General features: G+C 46.0%; 1 protein-coding gene across 6 annotated transcripts in view; it reads left to right on the forward strand.

Annotated features, from left to right (window-relative positions):
- LOC116943884 (tenascin-X-like) overlaps window positions 1-18,638 on the forward strand; it is a 156,527-nt gene that overhangs the window by 98,847 nt on the left and 39,042 nt on the right. For 3 of the 6 annotated variants that reach the window (XM_032957190.2, XM_032957195.2, XM_032957191.2), the window contains 15 exons: window positions 544-837; window positions 1,074-1,160; window positions 1,826-2,017; window positions 2,852-3,145; window positions 3,401-3,487; window positions 6,160-6,351; window positions 7,108-7,380; window positions 8,275-8,361; window positions 9,575-9,766; window positions 10,722-10,994; window positions 11,214-11,300; window positions 12,604-12,795; window positions 14,133-14,405; window positions 16,579-16,665; window positions 17,872-18,063. In XM_032957190.2, coding sequence (XP_032813081.2) covers window positions 544-837; window positions 1,074-1,160; window positions 1,826-2,017; window positions 2,852-3,145; window positions 3,401-3,487; window positions 6,160-6,351; window positions 7,108-7,380; window positions 8,275-8,361; window positions 9,575-9,766; window positions 10,722-10,994; window positions 11,214-11,300; window positions 12,604-12,795; window positions 14,133-14,405; window positions 16,579-16,665; window positions 17,872-18,063 — 2,802 coding nt within the window. The remainder of the gene's footprint in view (window positions 1-543; window positions 838-1,073; window positions 1,161-1,825; window positions 2,018-2,851; window positions 3,146-3,400; window positions 3,488-6,159; window positions 6,352-7,107; window positions 7,381-8,274; window positions 8,362-9,574; window positions 9,767-10,721; window positions 10,995-11,213; window positions 11,301-12,603; window positions 12,796-14,132; window positions 14,406-16,578; window positions 16,666-17,871; window positions 18,064-18,638) is intronic. The other 3 variants (XM_032957192.2, XM_032957194.2, XM_076068125.1) reach the window with 3 other exon arrangements.

Raw genomic sequence — 18,638 nt, forward strand, 5'->3', positions numbered from 1 at the left:
TATGTAATGTGCTCAGCTGTTTTGGCCTGGTCGCCTTGGAAAAGAAGCTTCTTAGCTCAATGGTCTTGACCCGATACAAACTGGCTGATATGTCAAGGTAAAACAATTGTTTTTAAAACGGAAATACATTTTTTAAAGAATACTTTCTTGAACAACTTGGAGTACTTAATATCCCATATTACAATGGCATATTAGTGCGTTGCATTGGTTTTAGCGAGCAGTTAACATGCCGCAGTATTGTATAAAAATTGCAGGCGAGCAAATTTGACAACCTTTCAAATGATGTTCAATCTCAAGGGATAAGTCAGCTCGGCACACGTGTGTATTTCAGTTCCCTCAAATAAATGTGGATTTCAAATATATTTTACTGCCATTCCCGTAATTGAAGATCTAATGCTTTCATGTCCTAGCATGCGGAAGTTAATGTGGCAATGACTGAATATGTGCATTTATTCATTAATGAGTATTGAACACTGCAATCAAGCTTGAACTGCATCTGATTTAATGGTGCTTGCTAACCTCACTCTGCATTTGGCTTTGAAGCTGGTGACCGGGTGGTCGTAGTCACCCCACGGCCGTCTGATCTCAGCTTCACCGACGTGAGCGACACCTCTCTGGTGCTGCGCTGGACCCCGCTGTCCGTGCCTGGCATCACGGGCTATCGGGTGACGGTGTCTCTGCCGGGTGACTCCACGCCCCTCCTGGAGGACACTGTGGGGCCTCGCACGGGGGTCTATGCCGTCAAAGGCCTCCAGCCCGGCGTGGTTTATGATATTGCGGTCTCCACGCTGTCGGAGGACGGGGAGAGTGAACCTGCACGGCGCTCGCAAACGACTGGTGAATTCCACAACCATTTGTCTCATCTGTCGTTCAATTTAACATCGTGTTGGCCAGTTCAGCTTCATCTTGCATTACAGGGAGCCTCACTTGGCACCATCTATACTCAACTTGAGGTCTGAGTGCAGAAGTATTGGGAGAGTTAACCTTGAGATATAACAATGTTAAATGTCAAAGTTATTGTAATGCGAGTTCACAGATTTAAAGTCGTCTTCTCTCTCCTGTTTCCACCGCAGCACCGGGCTCGCCGAAGGACGTGCACGTGACCCTGAACTCAGATACCGGAGAGTTGACCATCACCTGGCAGAAGGTTCCCACTCCAGGTGCAGTGATGTATATATTTAGACACAAATTACAAATGTATAGTTTGTCAGCTGCCTGGTATTTCACCTGACAAAGTAGGAACGTCGATTAAGATCAACACGCATGATACATGTGTAAGGTTCAGTGACACTTTTTTTCAAATTATTACGTGGCCTAACCCAAGCAACAATCAAGTTTCCCTTATTTGTGACTGTCAGCTCAACTAGGTGGAATGAGGCATTGTCTCTTACTTGGTAGTAAAACTAAACCATGGTAAATAACACCTACAGACATGGGCAACATCTCACATAAGCATTAATGGAGTAATCTCATATAGACGAATTACAAATTAACCTCGTTTCACTTAGTTTAGATGCAAATTACCAATTACTTTGAGGTGTCTTCTTTAGATACAGTTTACGAAACAATTGAGATTAGGTATTTCTATTGAATGTAAGTTAGACAATTCACAATGAAGGTTTTTGGGTTAGATTGTGTAAATAATAAATGAGCCAAGTACGTGTGCGCATCTATAACTTCATGTTCCAGTGATCCACATAGTATTAGAGGATTTAAGTTCGAATTAGTAGCTATTTGAAGAGTACATTTTAGTTAAGCCATGGCCCTAATGGGAGATTTGGCATATGGAGTACGTATAATATCCATGTTTTGTTTAACACTGTAGGGGTGACGGGCTACCGAGTGCGTGGAACTCCCCTGCACGGCCAGCGTGGCCACTTGGTGGACGAGCTGGTGAGGCCTGATCAGACGTCCGTCACCGTGGAGGGACTCACGCCCGGTGTGGAGTACAACATCACCGTCACGGCCATCAAGAACGGTCAGGAGGGCAAACCTTCGTACACCATCATTTCAACTGGTGAGGTTCCTTGGCTTAGCTGGATTTTGATTGTTTTCTGAAAACAATATTCTTTTGCGTCAATCTTGTTGTTCCTGCCAGCTGTTTTGCCAGTTTAAACTATTGTCTGGGGCATTGTGCATTGTGTGGGATTTCCAAATGTAATTACACATTGCAATTCGACTAAAAATAAATGTCTGCCATTTGCTTTTGTAGATGTATTTGTATATTTTTTTCTGAAATGGAAAATACTCTTCATAAAACCAAAAATAGCAAAGCTTAAGTGGCTGGTGGTAAACCAACACTCTTCATGTAACAATGAATAAAAACACTTAATATATATTCGTAAGCATAATTGCTTTTATTAAAATGGTGTGATGTTAATAAGTTGCACTGTTTATAGCCAGTTGTTTACATGCCCCAATGTCATATTAATATTGAAAGTGAGCAAACTAGACACCCTTACAAATGAGATATTCCTTGTCAAGAGGCTATCATTAATTATATTTAAATTAATAAATAAGTCTGACTTTAATGTGGCAAGACAATTATTGACTGCAGCTGAGCACGCAAGTGTGTTTCAGTCACCTCTCAGTTAAAGGGTAATACAAATGTGACGTGTTAGAGAATTGCAATCCTGCATATATGCTACAGAAATACAAACGAGGTATTTATATTCTATGGCTGTTCATCATAATCCAATATCTAATGGCTTTGTCCTTGCATGTGGAAGTTCATGTGGCTAAGGCTGAATGTGTTTTATTTTATTTAAAGAATGTTGAACAGTGCAACCAAGCTTAAAGTGCATCTGATTTAACCGTGCTCGCTAACCTCACTCTGCTTTTGGCTTTTAAGCTGCCGGCCGGCGGGTCGTAGTCACCCCTCAGCCATCCGATCTCAGCTTCACCAACGTGAGCGATACCTCTCTGGTGCTGCGCTGGACCCCGCTGTCCGTGCCTGGCATCACGGGCTATCGCGTGACGGTGTCTCTGCCGGGCGACTCCTCGCCCCTCCTGGAGGACACTGTAGGGCCTCGCACGGGGGTCTATGCCGTCGAAGGCCTCCGGCCCGGTGTGGTTTATGATATTGGGGTCTCCACACTGACGGAGGACGGGGAGAGTGAACCTGCACGGCGCTCGCAGACCACTGGTGAATTCCACAACCATTTGTCTCATCTTTCGTTCAATTTGACATCACATTGTGCCAGTTTATCTTTGTCTTGAACCATTCCTAGCCTCACATTGCACCATCATTGCTCAACTTTATTTCTGCATTAAGAACCGTTGGGCATTGTTAACCTTGAAACGTAACCAGCCTTACTTTTATACGTGTTACAAGTGTCAAGTTATTGTAATGCGAGTTCACAGATTTAAAGTCGCCTTCTCTCTCCTGTCTCCACTGCAGCACCGGGCTCCCCGAAGGACGTGCACGTGACCCTGAACTCGGATACTGGAGAGTTGACCATCACCTGGCAGAAGGTTCCCACTCCAGGTGCAGTGATGTTTGACGTCGATGTGGAGAGTTGCCTCCTATTTAATTGCAGCGTTTGTCAGTTGCTGAGTATTTCACGTGCTCGTATCAAGTAGGTCTATCTTGTAATAATAGGGTTTTTCCCCTTTTTTTCTGGCAACAAAACTGAAACCTTTTTACAAGGATTCATGTCTGCATTAACCACAATACCTGCAGTCAAAATGCAAACAAAAAACATACTATGATAATATATGCATTGTCCTTGAAACTGGTTGGTCCACACCAAGGGACGGCTTTCTTTTGAGCCTCGACCCAATTGGTGCTCAACCAGATGACGCCACAAGGCGTATGCCTTTTGGCGTCTCGTTACGCTTGTGTTATCAGGAGGGCCTGCCACGTGTTTTTCGAGTGTGGGGCGATAATTGCTTCATAGATTCAAAAAGAGCAATTTTTGTTTGGGAGTAAATTAAACAAATTCGGACTGTGATGCTGGCACCCAGAGGACATCTGTGAAAAAGATCTTCATAGCTCATTGGATTCCTCCGGCATAAATACCAATTCTCATTCTGCACTTTTCCGGATGACCTCGCGTGAGCTTTAAAACGCCCACTGTGAAGCAGATTGAACGTAGTATTTTACAGTTAATACACCCGCAGTATTTATCAGGACGGCCGCTCAATTTTGAAAATCTGATCCTATGACAAGTGGCATACGCATAACTGCTCGGCCATGTCACTGCCCCAGGTCGTTCCAGGGGGAGGTGGCCTTTCAAATGTTCGAGATGAGATGTAAGTTGCTTGTCGTGTGTAAAGCGAGATGCCCTGGCGTAAAAGAGGCACTCTTATCACAAACAAATTGGTCATTCTATTCTTGATTGTGATTGTGATATATTCGGCAGCTAAATGCCAACGTTGGGGTCTGCTGGCCACAATTAGAGGGCTTCAGGAGAGAGTTTTGTGTAGTGTTGTTGTTCCTCCTCCATTGAAGCAGCACAGACTACAGTGGTTTCCTATACGGCCCATAGTTTGGTTTGCATGGCCACAACCGCACTGCTGTGGCTTTTCTTTAATTTTCCATTCATGACGGAAATGAGCACATAGTCTTGTTGATGTTCTGGTGCAGTTATTGGTTACACCGGTGTCTGCGAGGAGGAATGTCAGAGCCAGGGGGTGCGATGTTTTGTGGTCTCAATTGAGATGTCCTATCTAAAGTTACACTTTGGTAGCCGTGAAGTCTTCTGTAGGTGAAAGGAAGGTGGCTTGATGTGTCTCTTGATTTTTAGCGAGTTTCAGCAATGGTAAATAACTTCCTTCATGAAGTGTGACTTCGGGTGTGGATGCACACACGGGATTGTGTGCATGTGTACATCTACATTTTTGGGGAGCGGTGGCACAGTGGTTAACACACTGCGCCCTGAAACCGGTGACCCGGGTCCAATTTACGTTATGGCCAACACCAGTGGCTGATTTGAACCAGTCCTGGGTCTCCCTTAGGTCGACTTTGCCTTGAACAAGTACCTGGTGCGGCGTGTAAACATCACGATTTGGGTAACAAAGATAGCTGAGCATGGTGCTGGCCACCCACCCCCTCGTCTGCCATGCCGGGCTTCATAGGTGCTCGCTTTTAACAACACTTGCCCTAACAGTCTGTTTAGGGGGTCTTTGTCTTTGTGCATCTGCATTTGCACATATATGTCCGTTTGTGTGTGGTGATGGGCGCCAGTATCCCCATTGTTCTTTGTGTCTCTGAAACGTAGTTGAATTCATCCTTAAGAATGGAAGGAGAGTAATATTTACTTCAAATCAAACCGTGGTCTCACTGTGCCATGCTCGCCTCCTTCAGCAGTGGAGCAAACTCGACATTGCTCTGGCAGGGGCCAATCTCTTCAAATGATAACATCTCCTTCCACAGTGATGCTCATTTTAACAAATCCTGAAGGATTGCAGAATTGATTCATGACATTTATTTGAACATTTAAACTTAGGACTGAGTGCAAGTGCACCATCCAGCCAGATTTAAATATGTATATCTATGTGCCAAATATTTAATGTTACCGTAAAGTGCATCGTTTATATTTTTGGTTTTATTTTTCTATTGAATGCAATTATACCTTCACAATTTGTATTCATATCGCACTTGTATATAAACCGCTTTCCCAAAACGTGCACGAATAACAACAACAATATACCATCGGGGAAACAAGAGAACCGTTTCAGTCCCTCACTGACCACTAGAAATAGATTTCTACCTCAATGGTTATAAAACAGGTCCCCTTAACGATTCGCCTCTTTTGCATTTTCAGTTGTGCGGGAGACGAATTGCCAACTTAGTTTATTTTGTAACTTTGTATTCTCTGCAACGATGCAATTGATCATTGTCTTTGGTGTGATTTCAATATCGAAGTGGGATCCATGTCCAACAGAGGGAGGGGGGGGGGGTCCTTGCCCATAAACATCGGACAGTTCACAAGCATTGGTACAGGCAACCCTAACTGCTGATGAGACACTGAATGTCAAAACCTGTCCAGAGGTTTTTCTTGCGTTGAAGTAATGCTACCGAAATTTAATGTGGAGGAACAGATTATGTGAAGTATTGGAAACATAAAGTTGGTGTAGTTGGATATTTTTCGTTTTAAGCTGGGAGACGGCATATGGAGTACGTGTAATATCCATGTTTTGTTTGATACTGTGTAGGGGTGACGGGCTACCGAGTGCGTGGAACTCCCCTGCATGGCCAGCGTGGCCACTTGGTGGACGAGCTGGTGAGGCCTGATCAGACGTCGGTCACCGTGGAGGGACTCACGCCCGGTGTGGAGTACAACATCACAGTCACGGCCGTCAAGAACGGTCAGGAGGGCAAACCTTCGTCCACCATCATTTCAACTGGTGAGGGCTCCTCGGCTTTGTAACGCACCTGAATGGTCTATCTGATGTTTTGCAATGAAAATTGCTTGGCACAGCTTATGCGAGCCTAGTAAGGCACATTGAAATTGCTGACTGGTTTGCTGCGCACTCTCTGACCCTGGCATCTTGTTATTCATGCAATGATTTACCCCTTTTGCCCTGTGATGAATGTTCACAATTTGGCTTATGATTTTATTAAGTAATTTAATATTTTTTTCAATATTGCAGCCGTTTCAATATGGGCAAAAATATATATATATTTGTTTGTGTTTCTCCCTTTGTGATGGAACTTTGTAGAATGAACGTTGAGATAGATTTATAAGGACACGGTGTGACCAATAGCGTCTGAATTGGTCTGTAATAAGGTAGGCACTGATAAGGGGTTGACAGGTATGACATTGCGTTTAAATCTACTGCCTCTGGCAGCTGCAGGGTGTCGTATACACTTGTTATATTGAACATTCACAAACAGTTGCATTTTTACCTGCAGATTATTTAAATATATTTTAAACCTTACAAGTAAGAACATGATCCAAAACAATTATTTGAGCATGCTTGTCCGCAGCTCATTGTAAACTGCTGTGCTCTTGCAGCAGTAATCCATTATCATTCATTCTACGCTTATCTAATCGGCAAAACGTTGCTTAAAAGCTTTCTCAGCTGACTGCACTGAAGGCTACGCTTGCTGACAACTCTGTCCACTTTGCTTTCACGCTGCTGCTGGCCGGCTGGCCATAGATGTCCCCCAGCCGTCCGATCTCAGCTTCACAAACGTGAGCGACACCTCTCTGGTGCTGCGCTGGACCCCGCTGTCCCTGCCTGGCATCACGGGCTATCGCGTGACGGTGTCTCTGCCGGGCGACTCCTCGCCCCTCCTGGATGCCGTCGTGGGGCCTCGCACGGGGGTCTATACCGTCGAAGGCCTTCAGCCCGGCGTGGTTTATGATATTGGGGTCTCCACCCTCGTGGAGGACGGGGAGAGTGAACCTGCACGGAGCTCGCAGAGTACTGGTGAATGCCACAGCAATTTGTCCATACCTCCCGATTAGCACGGTTGGCTACGTACGGTGCGAAAGAAGTTCAACATGCAGACATAAGTTTCATCGGTTTTTTATGACTAATCTCGTTTACCAAGAAAACATTCCTGGATCTGTTTCATGAGGGTCCTGCCAAGGTTGCATGGGGGAGTATTTTGTGCAAGTGAGCCTTTTACATTGTGCATACCTTGGGGATCATTTGTCCCATACATATCAATATAGCTGCTCACCCCGAGCTATAAATGCCTTGATGTTCGCATTGCCTTCGTACTATTTGCCTTTTGGCGTTCTTTGGTGTAACGCCGGCGAGACAGATCCATAAAAAAGAGGCTTTCCCTGGTGTAGGCCAATCAGTTTCAAAGACAATGCATACATTTTTATTTGGGTATTTCAGTAAAGCCACGTAGATAAAACAAATATTGGTGTCTTTCCTGTAGACAGTGTCCCATTGAGCCATTGGTTCTCTTTTCGATTACAATATCACGACGTTTCAATTGCAAATCACAGAAACGATAGGACAATCTATCTGTTTTAAATGTGAATAATAGAAATATAAGTTAAGCTTGTATTGCCTGTACGCACTGTTCATACAGTGTTATAGTTATATGTGAATTTGCGGATAAGAGAGACCTGGTGTCTCATTTTGAACCATAGAACCGCTCGATCTCACGGATAAGACAGGGCAAGCAACATTAACTAGTTGTGTAACCCGTCGCCCCTGTGGACTTCTCAATTATCTTGTGAACATGCTTGTACCGTACATGTGCATATTTATAAAAATGGCATGCGAGTTTTTATGTCATGATCATGTTAGTACGTTACGTGTGTACGTTTAAGAAATCTTAATGCGCGTGCGTGCTTGTCACAGTTGTTGGACCACCGAAGGACGTGCACGTGGACTTGAGCCCGGACTCCGGAGCGCTGACGATCACGTGGCAGCGAGTGATGGCTCCAGGTACTGCCTAGGGAGGGGAGTCGGTTGTTGTATTATCGAGTTCCTTTCCCAGATACGCGCGCCTCCAAATTAGCACAGTTTAGGCAACATAATGTGCGAAAGAAGTTCAGCAGACACACTCGGGAGGGTGGAAAGCACAGATGGTCAAATAGACGATGAGTGGGGGGGGGGGGGGGTTAGGCACAGGCGCTGAAAGAGAGGCCGCCAATAATCGCCCGGAATGAGCATTGGCTCGCGGAGGAGGCCGCATTCATCCGAGCGGAGTCTGTGACATAGAGAGAAACGTTATATTAGCCATGTGAATGTGAATTACAATACCAGGGGAAGGCCTACTTAGCTACATAACACTTTTTCGGTGGGAACCTGGCCACAAATGATAGCTCAACGAAGTGACCTATGTGGGAATTTCTAGCAGCCAAACACTCTAAATGACATCGTGTCAACTGCTTCAAATGTCAACCATCACCCCATCTTTCACGATTTCCCCCTTGTCATCACACAAAAATAAAAACATACTCAAAACATACACGGGAAATAAATATAAATTGGGACATAACTTAAATCTTTTATACTTTATTTTATTTAACAATGAATAATGATGAAGAAGGTGAAGTTGTTGGAAGGGGCTGCTCGGGTTTAGGACTATGTACGGGATGCTGGTCGCTCATGGCGCTAGAGTACCGCGTGAGAGTGTTGGGGAGGGTGGATGGTGACGAGACGTTCATCTACTGTACAGTACAAGTGGCCCGCGCTCTACTTGTCAACGCGGAGTTGAGAATCATCGCAGCGTTCCTAAAAATAAGTAAACCATATATAGCCGATAATAAAGGGGGGGGGGGGGGTGGGTTTTTGTTAAGTGCGTAAATAGAAATGTGTCGTTAAACCCGCCACAACCTGACACAATTGGTAAGGTTTGTCACTTAAACAAGACGTGCCAATTATTTACTACTTCAGCACACTGGTGTGTTGGAGAGTAAATCCACGACATTTACAATTCGAGTGACGTTTCGCTGGTGATTTACAACCAGCTTGGCAGAATTGTGATTAATTATAGATAATATTGGTCGCAAAATCCAGCGTGCTTGAACGTGTATAGCCGAAAAGACTCGTTTGATAAAACCGCGTTGGGCGAGGTGCGATCGACGGTCTTGCGAAACGTGCGGCGTGGCGTGCGTGATCGTTGGCCGGGTGTGATATTTTTGTCAATCGCCAGGCCTGACCGGGTACCGCGTGCGCGCAACGCCCCTCCACGGGCAGCGAGGCAACTCGGTGGATGAGCTCGTGGCGCCGGACCAGACTTCGTTTTCCCTGGACGCCCTCACGCCCGGCGTTTCGTACAACATCACCATCACCGCTGTCAGCAATGGCCGCGAGAGTACACCCTACTCCACCACAATCTCCACCGGTAAATTGCCCTCTTTTAACCCCCCCCTGTCCCGTTCCGTGACATCTGCAAGACGTGGGGTGGGAACGGACGTCCATTTCCACCGCTGAATCTCAGAACGAGCGGGCGGCTCGGGGTTAATTTTGTTCAGAGAGGCGCGTAGTGGCACCATTGTTTTTTGAAGGCATTGTACTCGGCCGCAGAGAACCGTAGAGACACGACCGCAACTCTACAATTGTGCCACACGCCCCTCCCGCATGGCCTTGTGGGAGCCTCGGTAGCAATCATATAATGTACAGGACATGACGAGTTAACGTGGTGTGAAGGCAGCCACTATATGTACACAAATGTAATTACAAACTTGTATCAGTTATTTGAATAATAATAAACATAATTTAAATTGCGCACATCTTTTTGCTAATCGGTTGCATTGTTCGAAATGAGTTAATGGTTACACTAAAGTTAATGCAGTGTTGTGCGCGAAGCTATAATTTCCCAAAATATTTCAAATTACCAACTTACTGCCTGGCCCCTTATGTTTTTTTCTGAATACTGTAGTGTGCTAGCACATGCAAAGTTGTTGAGGAATTGACGAAATGTTTCATGCAGAACCCTTCTGAAAATGACATGGTGGGGCTTTCCTGAATAAATTTTCTTAAATGTTGATTTGAAGCCATGCAAGGTAGATCAGAGATTAAGTTCACTGTAGATTAAAATGTATGCAAGTTGAACTTCTTTCGCACCGTACGTAGCCAACCATGTTAATCGGAGGTGCGGGGGAAGGACAACAAAGTAAACACAAAAAACACGTATAAAACATTTACAAAACATCGCTTAATTATACGGATCTACAAATACTCAGCCTTTAATACTTTACATTAGTTCCTGAAATATTTATTAGTGTATTTTGGAGATTGAATTCAAGTGGCCCTCTCAAAAATGTGACATCCCCCGTTTTTCTTCTGTTTGGCTGTAGACATTCCCCAGCCGTCTGATCTCAGCTTCACCAACGTGAGCGACACCTCTCTGGTGCTGCGCTGGACCCCGCTGTCCCTGCCTGGCATCACGGGCTATCGCGTGACGGTGTCTCTGCCGGGCGACTCCTCGCCCCTCCTGGAGGACGTCGTGGGGCCTCGCACGGCGATCTACGCCATCGAAGGCCTCCAGCCTGGCGTGGTTTATGATATCGGAGTCTCCACTCTGGTGGAGGATGGGGAGAGTGAACCTGCACGGCGCTCGCAGACAACAAGTAAAGAATATTCATCCTTTCCCTCAATTCTTCCTCATGCCAATTTATTTTTTTCTAAAACTCACTGAGACACCTATATTGACGATCGGCGCACTATATTAGTGCACACCTCCGATTTAGCACGGTTGGCTATGTACGGTTGGAAAGAAGTACAACATACATATATACAACTCAACAATATCAATGGATTTCTAACGAGCTGTCCGCATGTACTTGCAGTTCTCATGCCACCACAGGACGTGCAAGTGGATTTCAACTCTCCCAGTGGAGTCCTCACCATCTCCTGGCAGAGAGTTGCTGTGCCTGGTATGCATTTGAAACGTCAACATGTTTTTATCATTAAGGAAGCCAATCGGCCACGTCATTGTGCACCTAACCAGATCTCTCCCCTAGCCCTCCACCGTGCTCCTCAATCGGACCAACTATCTGGCCACCAGACCTCTTTCCCTACCATCCTTCACCTACCCGCATCCATGCCCAGCAATGGCACCTATCTATCTTATCACTTCACGCATGTGCCCCACTGTCTCATCCACGTTGCACCCATCTGTCACCTTCCTTCACACTCCGCCTTATTCCTCCTTCCCTACCCCTGCAAAATCAGGTCCATTCCCAGCCCCTGTCCCTCCGTCCGTTCCATCACCTCCCTCATTGACAGCCATTCCACCTCACGCATTCATCCCCTTCTGCCCCTTTGTGTATCGCTGTTGGTTTGCGTTGTAAAGCGCCCTGGAAAGGGCGCTTTATTAATTCTAGATAGAATAGAATTGTTATTTACAGGAAATATGATGTCCATCTGTCTGAACACTTCTTCACATGTTATCGCTGTGTGAGGCTATAGACCATGGCTTGCCAATTCATACCATCGCCTACATCCAGGTCCTATTTTGGGCAAGACGGACAATGGAAAATATTAATTCCCGCTGTTGAACCTATAGACACGAGAGCAAAGCAAGGAAACTCACAACCCTGAAAGATCAAATGGTACAAAAGCTGAAAAGTACACAAATAAATGTGGAGCTGTGAACGTTTAGAACGACGGAGAGAGCAACTAGTGCATAAGAAGCTAATATCGAATGTAATTTTATATTTACATGGAGCCTTCCCTCATGGGCTTAACATAGTTAAAAAAAAACCATGGCAGAATATAATTATTTAGAATGGCAAGGTTTGTGCTACAAGGAATGAGGAATGAGTGACCGCTATAGAGGATACTTGGGGATCACGAAAGAGTTCGGGGAGGCACGGGAAAGTGGAGGGCCGAGGGAGGAGGAAAATAGAATGCACAATAGAGAAGATGTCATCTTCATACTAACTGAAAAAACCTCATGCTATTTGTAAAAACAAAAAACCCCATTTGTTAATGGGCTTGGACAAGACTGGAAGGGATGGATGAGAATGGTAGCCACGGGAGAGAATGCACCTGAGAGGGGAGCCAACCACCATTGAGAATGTAAGCCATGGGGGGCCATGTCGATACGCTTCAACTAAGAAAGTGGTGGTTTCACCGGTTCTCGTGCCGGCTGTGCGTTCCGCGGCTCTGGGCGCCACGCCGTGCGCTATCCGCTGACCCTTTGCCGGTTTCCCACCCCCCTCCCGCCCCTTGCAGAACTGACGGGGTACCGGGTGCGTGGGGTCCCCCTGCGTGGGCAGCGTGGAAACTCACTCGATGAGCTGCTGAGGCCCGACCAGACGTCCTTCGTGTTGGACGGCCTCACGCCTGGCGTGGAGTACAACATCACGGTCGCCACAGTCAAGGGCGTCCTGGAAAGCAAACCCTTCTCCACCACGCTCACGACCGGTAAAGTCCACTCGCGAGCCAGCGTTCAGTTCGATTGTTTGTTTTAATCCGAGGCGCTCGCGCTGCATTTTCTGCTGCCGCTGGAAGAGAGACGCCAGAAAAAACGACTGTTCGCGTTATAAACACTTCACCGGGGTCCTGCCTTTTGACGCCCAGATGAAGGGCACAGCATCATGCTGTCCAGGGGTGCGATCTGCATGACGCTGCAGCGTAAAGCGTGAGCGAGCGACGGTTTGCTGCTTCGTTGCTGCCCTGCTTGAGCAGGCTGCTGAAGCTGCCGTTGCACCCAGCTGGCTCTGACGCAGCGTTCACGGCTCTGCGAATGGTGCTGCTCAACGCTGCTCTTGCAAATTAGTTTTTGTTTAAACGCTTTTCTCTACCATTGCTTCTTCTGTTGCCGGGTTTGTACGTTCATAATTTTGAAAGCTTTTGGAGCTTACGATATTTACCCTTGTAATCTGTACCAAAAAGATTGTTGACCATGGGTACAGGTACTGTTAGCATCTAACAACCACCTCCAGAGGTGCTGGGGTGCAGTGAACTTATAGGTCCACGCTGCACCCTAACTCCATAGGGGATTGAGTGCAGTGAAAAAAATCATCTAGCTCGATAAAGAACCCGGATAACTGGAAGAGCGATCTGTGATCTGCCAACCCCAGGATAACCAGACCACGGATAGCCGGAGTTATACTGTATATATGAATACGTATTTACATTTGTGCATGAAATCCACTACATTAGTGATCATTTGATCAAAATTCGTTTTAAATCCATTTAATTCCAAAAGCTTTGCATGACATTTTTTGGAGGCCCTCATTGAAAGTGAAAACGTCCTCCCCATTTACCATCACTATTGCAAGGCCTGTATTTATGTGCAGTGGTTAAAACATAACCGTTGTTCTCAGTGAGTTTTATACTAAACCTTGACCAACAAAACCACGTATTGCTTTGGAATGCTTGACGAAGTGATGCACATTCTTGGTTCTTTCGGTAAAGTCACGTAGAAGGAAAACAATAAAATAATGCAAATATTGTTTTATATTTTTATTATTAATAAAATAACAATAAAATAATACAAATATTGTTTTATATTTTTATTATTTTATTGTTTTCCTTCTACGTGACTTTACCGAAAGAACCAAGAATATGAATCCCTGCAGTCACGAAAGCTTTAAATCAAAAATCAAATGATGCACGTTTGTTAATTGTCGCCATCGGCTTTGCGCTTGGAAATAATGTTGCTGTTCTGCGCTCGTCTAACTCGGCTGCATTTAATCTGCGCTTGCTTATCCTGATTTTCGCTTTGCTTGCTGCTGCGGCCGGCTGGCTGGCCGTAGACCTGCCTGAGCCGTTCGATCTCAGCTTCGCCAACGTGAGCGACACCTCTCTGGTGCTGCGCTGGAGCCCGCTGTCCCTGCCTGGCATCACGGGCTATCGCGTGACGGTGTCTCTGCCGGGCGACTCCTCGCCCCTCCTTGAGGACGTCGTGGGGCCTCGCACGGGGGTCTACGCCGTCGAAGGCCTCCGGCCCGGCGTGATTTATGATATCGGGGTCTCCACCTTGGTGGAGGACGGGGAGAGTGAACCTGCACGGCGCTCGCACACCACTGGTGATTTTGGACACTCAAGTGGGATTTTCAATGTTTAACAGATGGGGAAAACGCACCAATGGGGAATTTTTTTTATATAATTGCAATGGTCGTGTAACGGTTCTGTAATGCACGTACAACATCCTGAAAACTGCCGTGGTTGGCTATACGAAGGCCTTGTGGGAAATGGAGGGTTAGGGCAACCGTGTCCGCAGTGGTCACACTCGTCAAAGCCTAACTATGTTGCCCGTTCTGTCACCAAACACAAATAAAATAGACGCCAACATTAATATTAAACAATAAATGTTCAAATAACAGGTTAAAAAACAATAAAATAATGTTATTTAACTTTTAAGACTGAGGGTTGAAGTCCATGTTGATGACTTTGATGAGGTAATGTGGGAGGTGGTTGTTAGAAGGAAGAGGAGGAGGGGCTTTGCCCACCCTGCACCTGGTGGTGGTGGGAAGAGAGCTGTGGTGGGAGATGGGAGGTAGACGATGCATGGAGAGAACATCGATGCGGGGTGATTTAAGATTACAAGTACCGGTTGCCGTGCTAAACTGCGGAGACGCAAAACTCCATACCGCAGTGAGGAAATTGGCAAACCGTGGAAGCGAAAAATGCGGTTGAACTAAACTAAATAATTGTTTTTTTTTTACCAGGTAAAGCCCACTGAGCTATATAGCTCTTTTATAGAAGCAACCTGGCCACAAGCGATAAATCAATGAAGTGGCTTATGTGGAAATGTACAGCAGAAAAATACTCTAAACGCATGTTTATAAATGCAGATGGTAAAACCGGAGGACCCATAGAAAAATCCACTCGACCACGGGGAGAACATTCACACTCAAAATATACAGCAGGCGTCAGGGTCGGGATCAAACCCGCAAATTCCTCTATACCAGGCGAGGTAGTTAACATCTCGCCACCCCAGCTGTTGGTCGGGGATTGCTGTATTACATTGCACATATACAGGACCTCCTTTACCCATATATGTTTCCAACAAGAGGACTTTCGCCCTTCCGAGTCTGATCCGTTGTGCGTGTACCGAGGTCGCGTCTCTGTACGACGTCGACGATGATGGGTGACCACCTGGCCTCTCCTCACGTGGCCCCGGGCTATGTAATTCACTGCCGCTGGACGCTCAGTCTGCTAACACCCCCCCCCACCACCCCACATGTTTTTTTGGGTTAGATTTATTCGTGTAAGCCTGTGTGTGTGTTTTGTGCATGTGAAGTGTCGCACATAGCCTGACACAAGCGTCGTGGTGACGTCACCGCCACTTCGTGGCGAATGTGGGTTGTTGTTTTGTGCAGGGGAGTGGTACGGTAGTGGTTAGCTCACTGTGTTACGAACCCACCATTGACAGTTATCTGAACCGGTCATGGGCCTCCCCTAGGTCGACTCGCCCTCAAATGAGTACCTAGCGTGGTGTGTCAACATCACCACTGGGGAGACGAAGGCGACCGGGCGTGGCGTTGGCCACCCACCCCCTCGTGTGCTGTTCCGGCCCTCATAGGTGCTCGCGAACAGCACTTGCCGCAACAGACTGTTCAGGCTTCACGGGGAAATCTTTGCCTTTGTTTGTCTTTGTTTTGTACAGCGCCTTGTGACCTCCAGGTTAAAGGCGCTCGAGGAGTGTAAATTATTATTATTACTTTATTTGTTTAATATCAATCTTGATTTGAAGCTTTCGTGACTGCAGGAATCAATGCACTCTAATTCTTTCGGTAAAGTCACGTACGTGGATGTGAATGGATGCTGGTGCGGTGGTGTAACTGGAAATGCACTCCAGAGGTCACCGCTTTGTTTCGATCTCCCGGTGTGGCTATCAAAACAATGACCCCCATCTCCTTAAATCCCCCCTCTCATCTCTTGACTACCCAGTGGTGTAAATGGAGGGGGGGGGGGATATCACGTGAGGCGGGGTAAAGTGTGGATACCTCCACAACTTTTAAAGACGTCTGGCCAGTGTGGGAAGGGTAGGCCAAAAGAAACACCTTCCTTGAGCTCACGCGAGATGAGGTCATACAGCCATCGGGATCGTCGACAACCAGTTCCAGGGCTCCACGCTTACCGCTCATTGTAAAGACGCCAAAACGCTGCTATGCTTTTATCGGGATGCGTGCCGCGGAGCACACGGGCAAAAATGCTCTTGCGCCTTCACCCACGAACGTGTGCGTCTGTCAACAGAGCTGGGCCCTCCCAGGGATGTGAAGGTGGAATCAAACGATGAAACCGGTGAACTCACCATTACGTGGCAGAGAGTTTCATCGCCAGGTGAGTTTTAATAAATAAATACTTATCTGCCATTCACGTCCGGGCGCCTTTTTGAGTGCTGTGCATGCGATTAAACGACTCGCGCCTCGTCCGAGACGTTTGAAAAGGGGCTCCCCCATCGGCAGCTGTTCCCATGCGGCAAAACGTTACTTAGTACAGAACCTGACCTGCAAGTGGGCGTTAGTCTGCTGGTAATGGACGGTGGGTGCCTTTGGTTTCCTGATGGAGGAATTTTCAGGTAATATTTCGAATTTGACAAATTTGGACCATGATACAGCGCACACCATACGCCTATTCTATTTCAACAACGCCACGTGATCTTTAACTTTCACTGCGATGTAGGTGGCGCATATGTCCTTGGTTAATGGATCCACTGTATTAACCAAGACGGCCCGCCTCGTTTGAACGGTGATCCTCTGCAACAAGTACCGAATGTGCTACTGCTAGGCCATGTCATGTGTGCGCATCCTTTGGAATATGTAGCTGTCCAATGATTATCCAAATGGTCATGTCTTTGATGAAATCCCCAACTTTTGCAACTTATGTACATCTGAAATTGATGGAATTATATTAAAATGTAAACCAACGTAAGGCTGTGCTTTTATTTAAATCAAACTTTCTTATCGATCGAATTAAGCACATCTTCGCAAGTACATTCTGTCTTCAAAGTGGGATATACTGATAGTAGTACCCTTAGCGAGAGACCGCTTGTGTCCTCCCGAGTTACGTGTAGTACAACCGGTGCACATCTTTCCAATCGATGAAACAATAACAATAGGTTTTACCATTTTTCTGGAAATAAAAGAGCAGGTGTTAAAATGTTCAAACACCAGATACCTTTTGCAAGGAATAAAGTCTGCATTAACCACACACTTGTGGTAAAATATGCAAATAAACGTGCTCCGATATCTGCATCGTCTTTGAAACTGATTGGCCTACACTAGAGACAGCATTCTTTATGGCCTAGTCTCACCAGTGTCAGGCCAAAGAACGCCAAAAGGCAAACAGTGCAAACACACTGCCACTATCAGAGCATTTACAACTCGGGTTGAGCAGTTATATCTATGGTGACCTTTTTTTGCCAGTGTTTCACCTGTTTTATTGCCAGAAAGGAGGTAAAAACCTATTCTTGTCGTGTCATCAATTCTATACTAGCAAAGAAAATATCCCACACGCGCCTTCCCCCAATATTTTTTGTCTCTCCAGGCCTCACGGGGTACCGCGTGCGTGGAGTGCCGCTCAACGGGCAGCAGGGCAACTGGCTGGACGAGCTGGTGAGGTACGACCAGACGTCGCTCACGCTGGACAGCCTCACGCCCGGAGTACAGTACAACATCACCATCGCCTCCGTCAAGGACGACTTGGAGAGCAATCCCTTTTCCACAACTCTTACCGCAGGTATTTGCTATGGTTTTTTTATTGTTTCATTATTATTATTGAGCAAATGTAGTGGACGAACATGCCCTTGATCGCCGTGTTTTTTGTGTCATAGCGTGCGGGAATGTATGTTTAGAAATTAAATGCCTTTAATAGACTACAATAGAATAGAAATGTTGGCGACGCTGTGGTGCACAAGCACTATTAAAAACTATAAAACTAAAACTTTTTTTTCTATTACCGGGTAAGGCCCACTGAGCTGTATTGCTCTTTTTAAAAAGCAACCTGGCCACAAAATGATAGCTCAACTAAGTGGCTTATCGCGTGCAAATTGATAGCAGTGAAATACTCTAAACGCATATTTTAAATGTGGAGGGATAAACCGGAGGAACCAAATAGAAAAAATGACCACGGGGTAAACATGCAAACTCCAAATATACAGGTGTCAGGGTTGGGATCAAACCCCACGACCTCCTGTATACAAGGCAAGATAGTTAATATCTCGCCACCATGATGCCCATTTGCTAAAACATGTGATCTGCTGTGAAGAATGGCCATTGTCACCAGTTTTATAAATATTTTTTTTTGTTGATGAA

Source organism: Petromyzon marinus, chromosome 19 (genome assembly GCF_048934315.1).
Source record: "Petromyzon marinus isolate PM22_M1 ecotype Great Lakes invasive population chromosome 19, UKy_Petmar_22M1.pri1.0, whole genome shotgun sequence".
Classification (NCBI taxonomy): domain Eukaryota; kingdom Metazoa; phylum Chordata; class Hyperoartia; order Petromyzontiformes; family Petromyzontidae; genus Petromyzon; species Petromyzon marinus.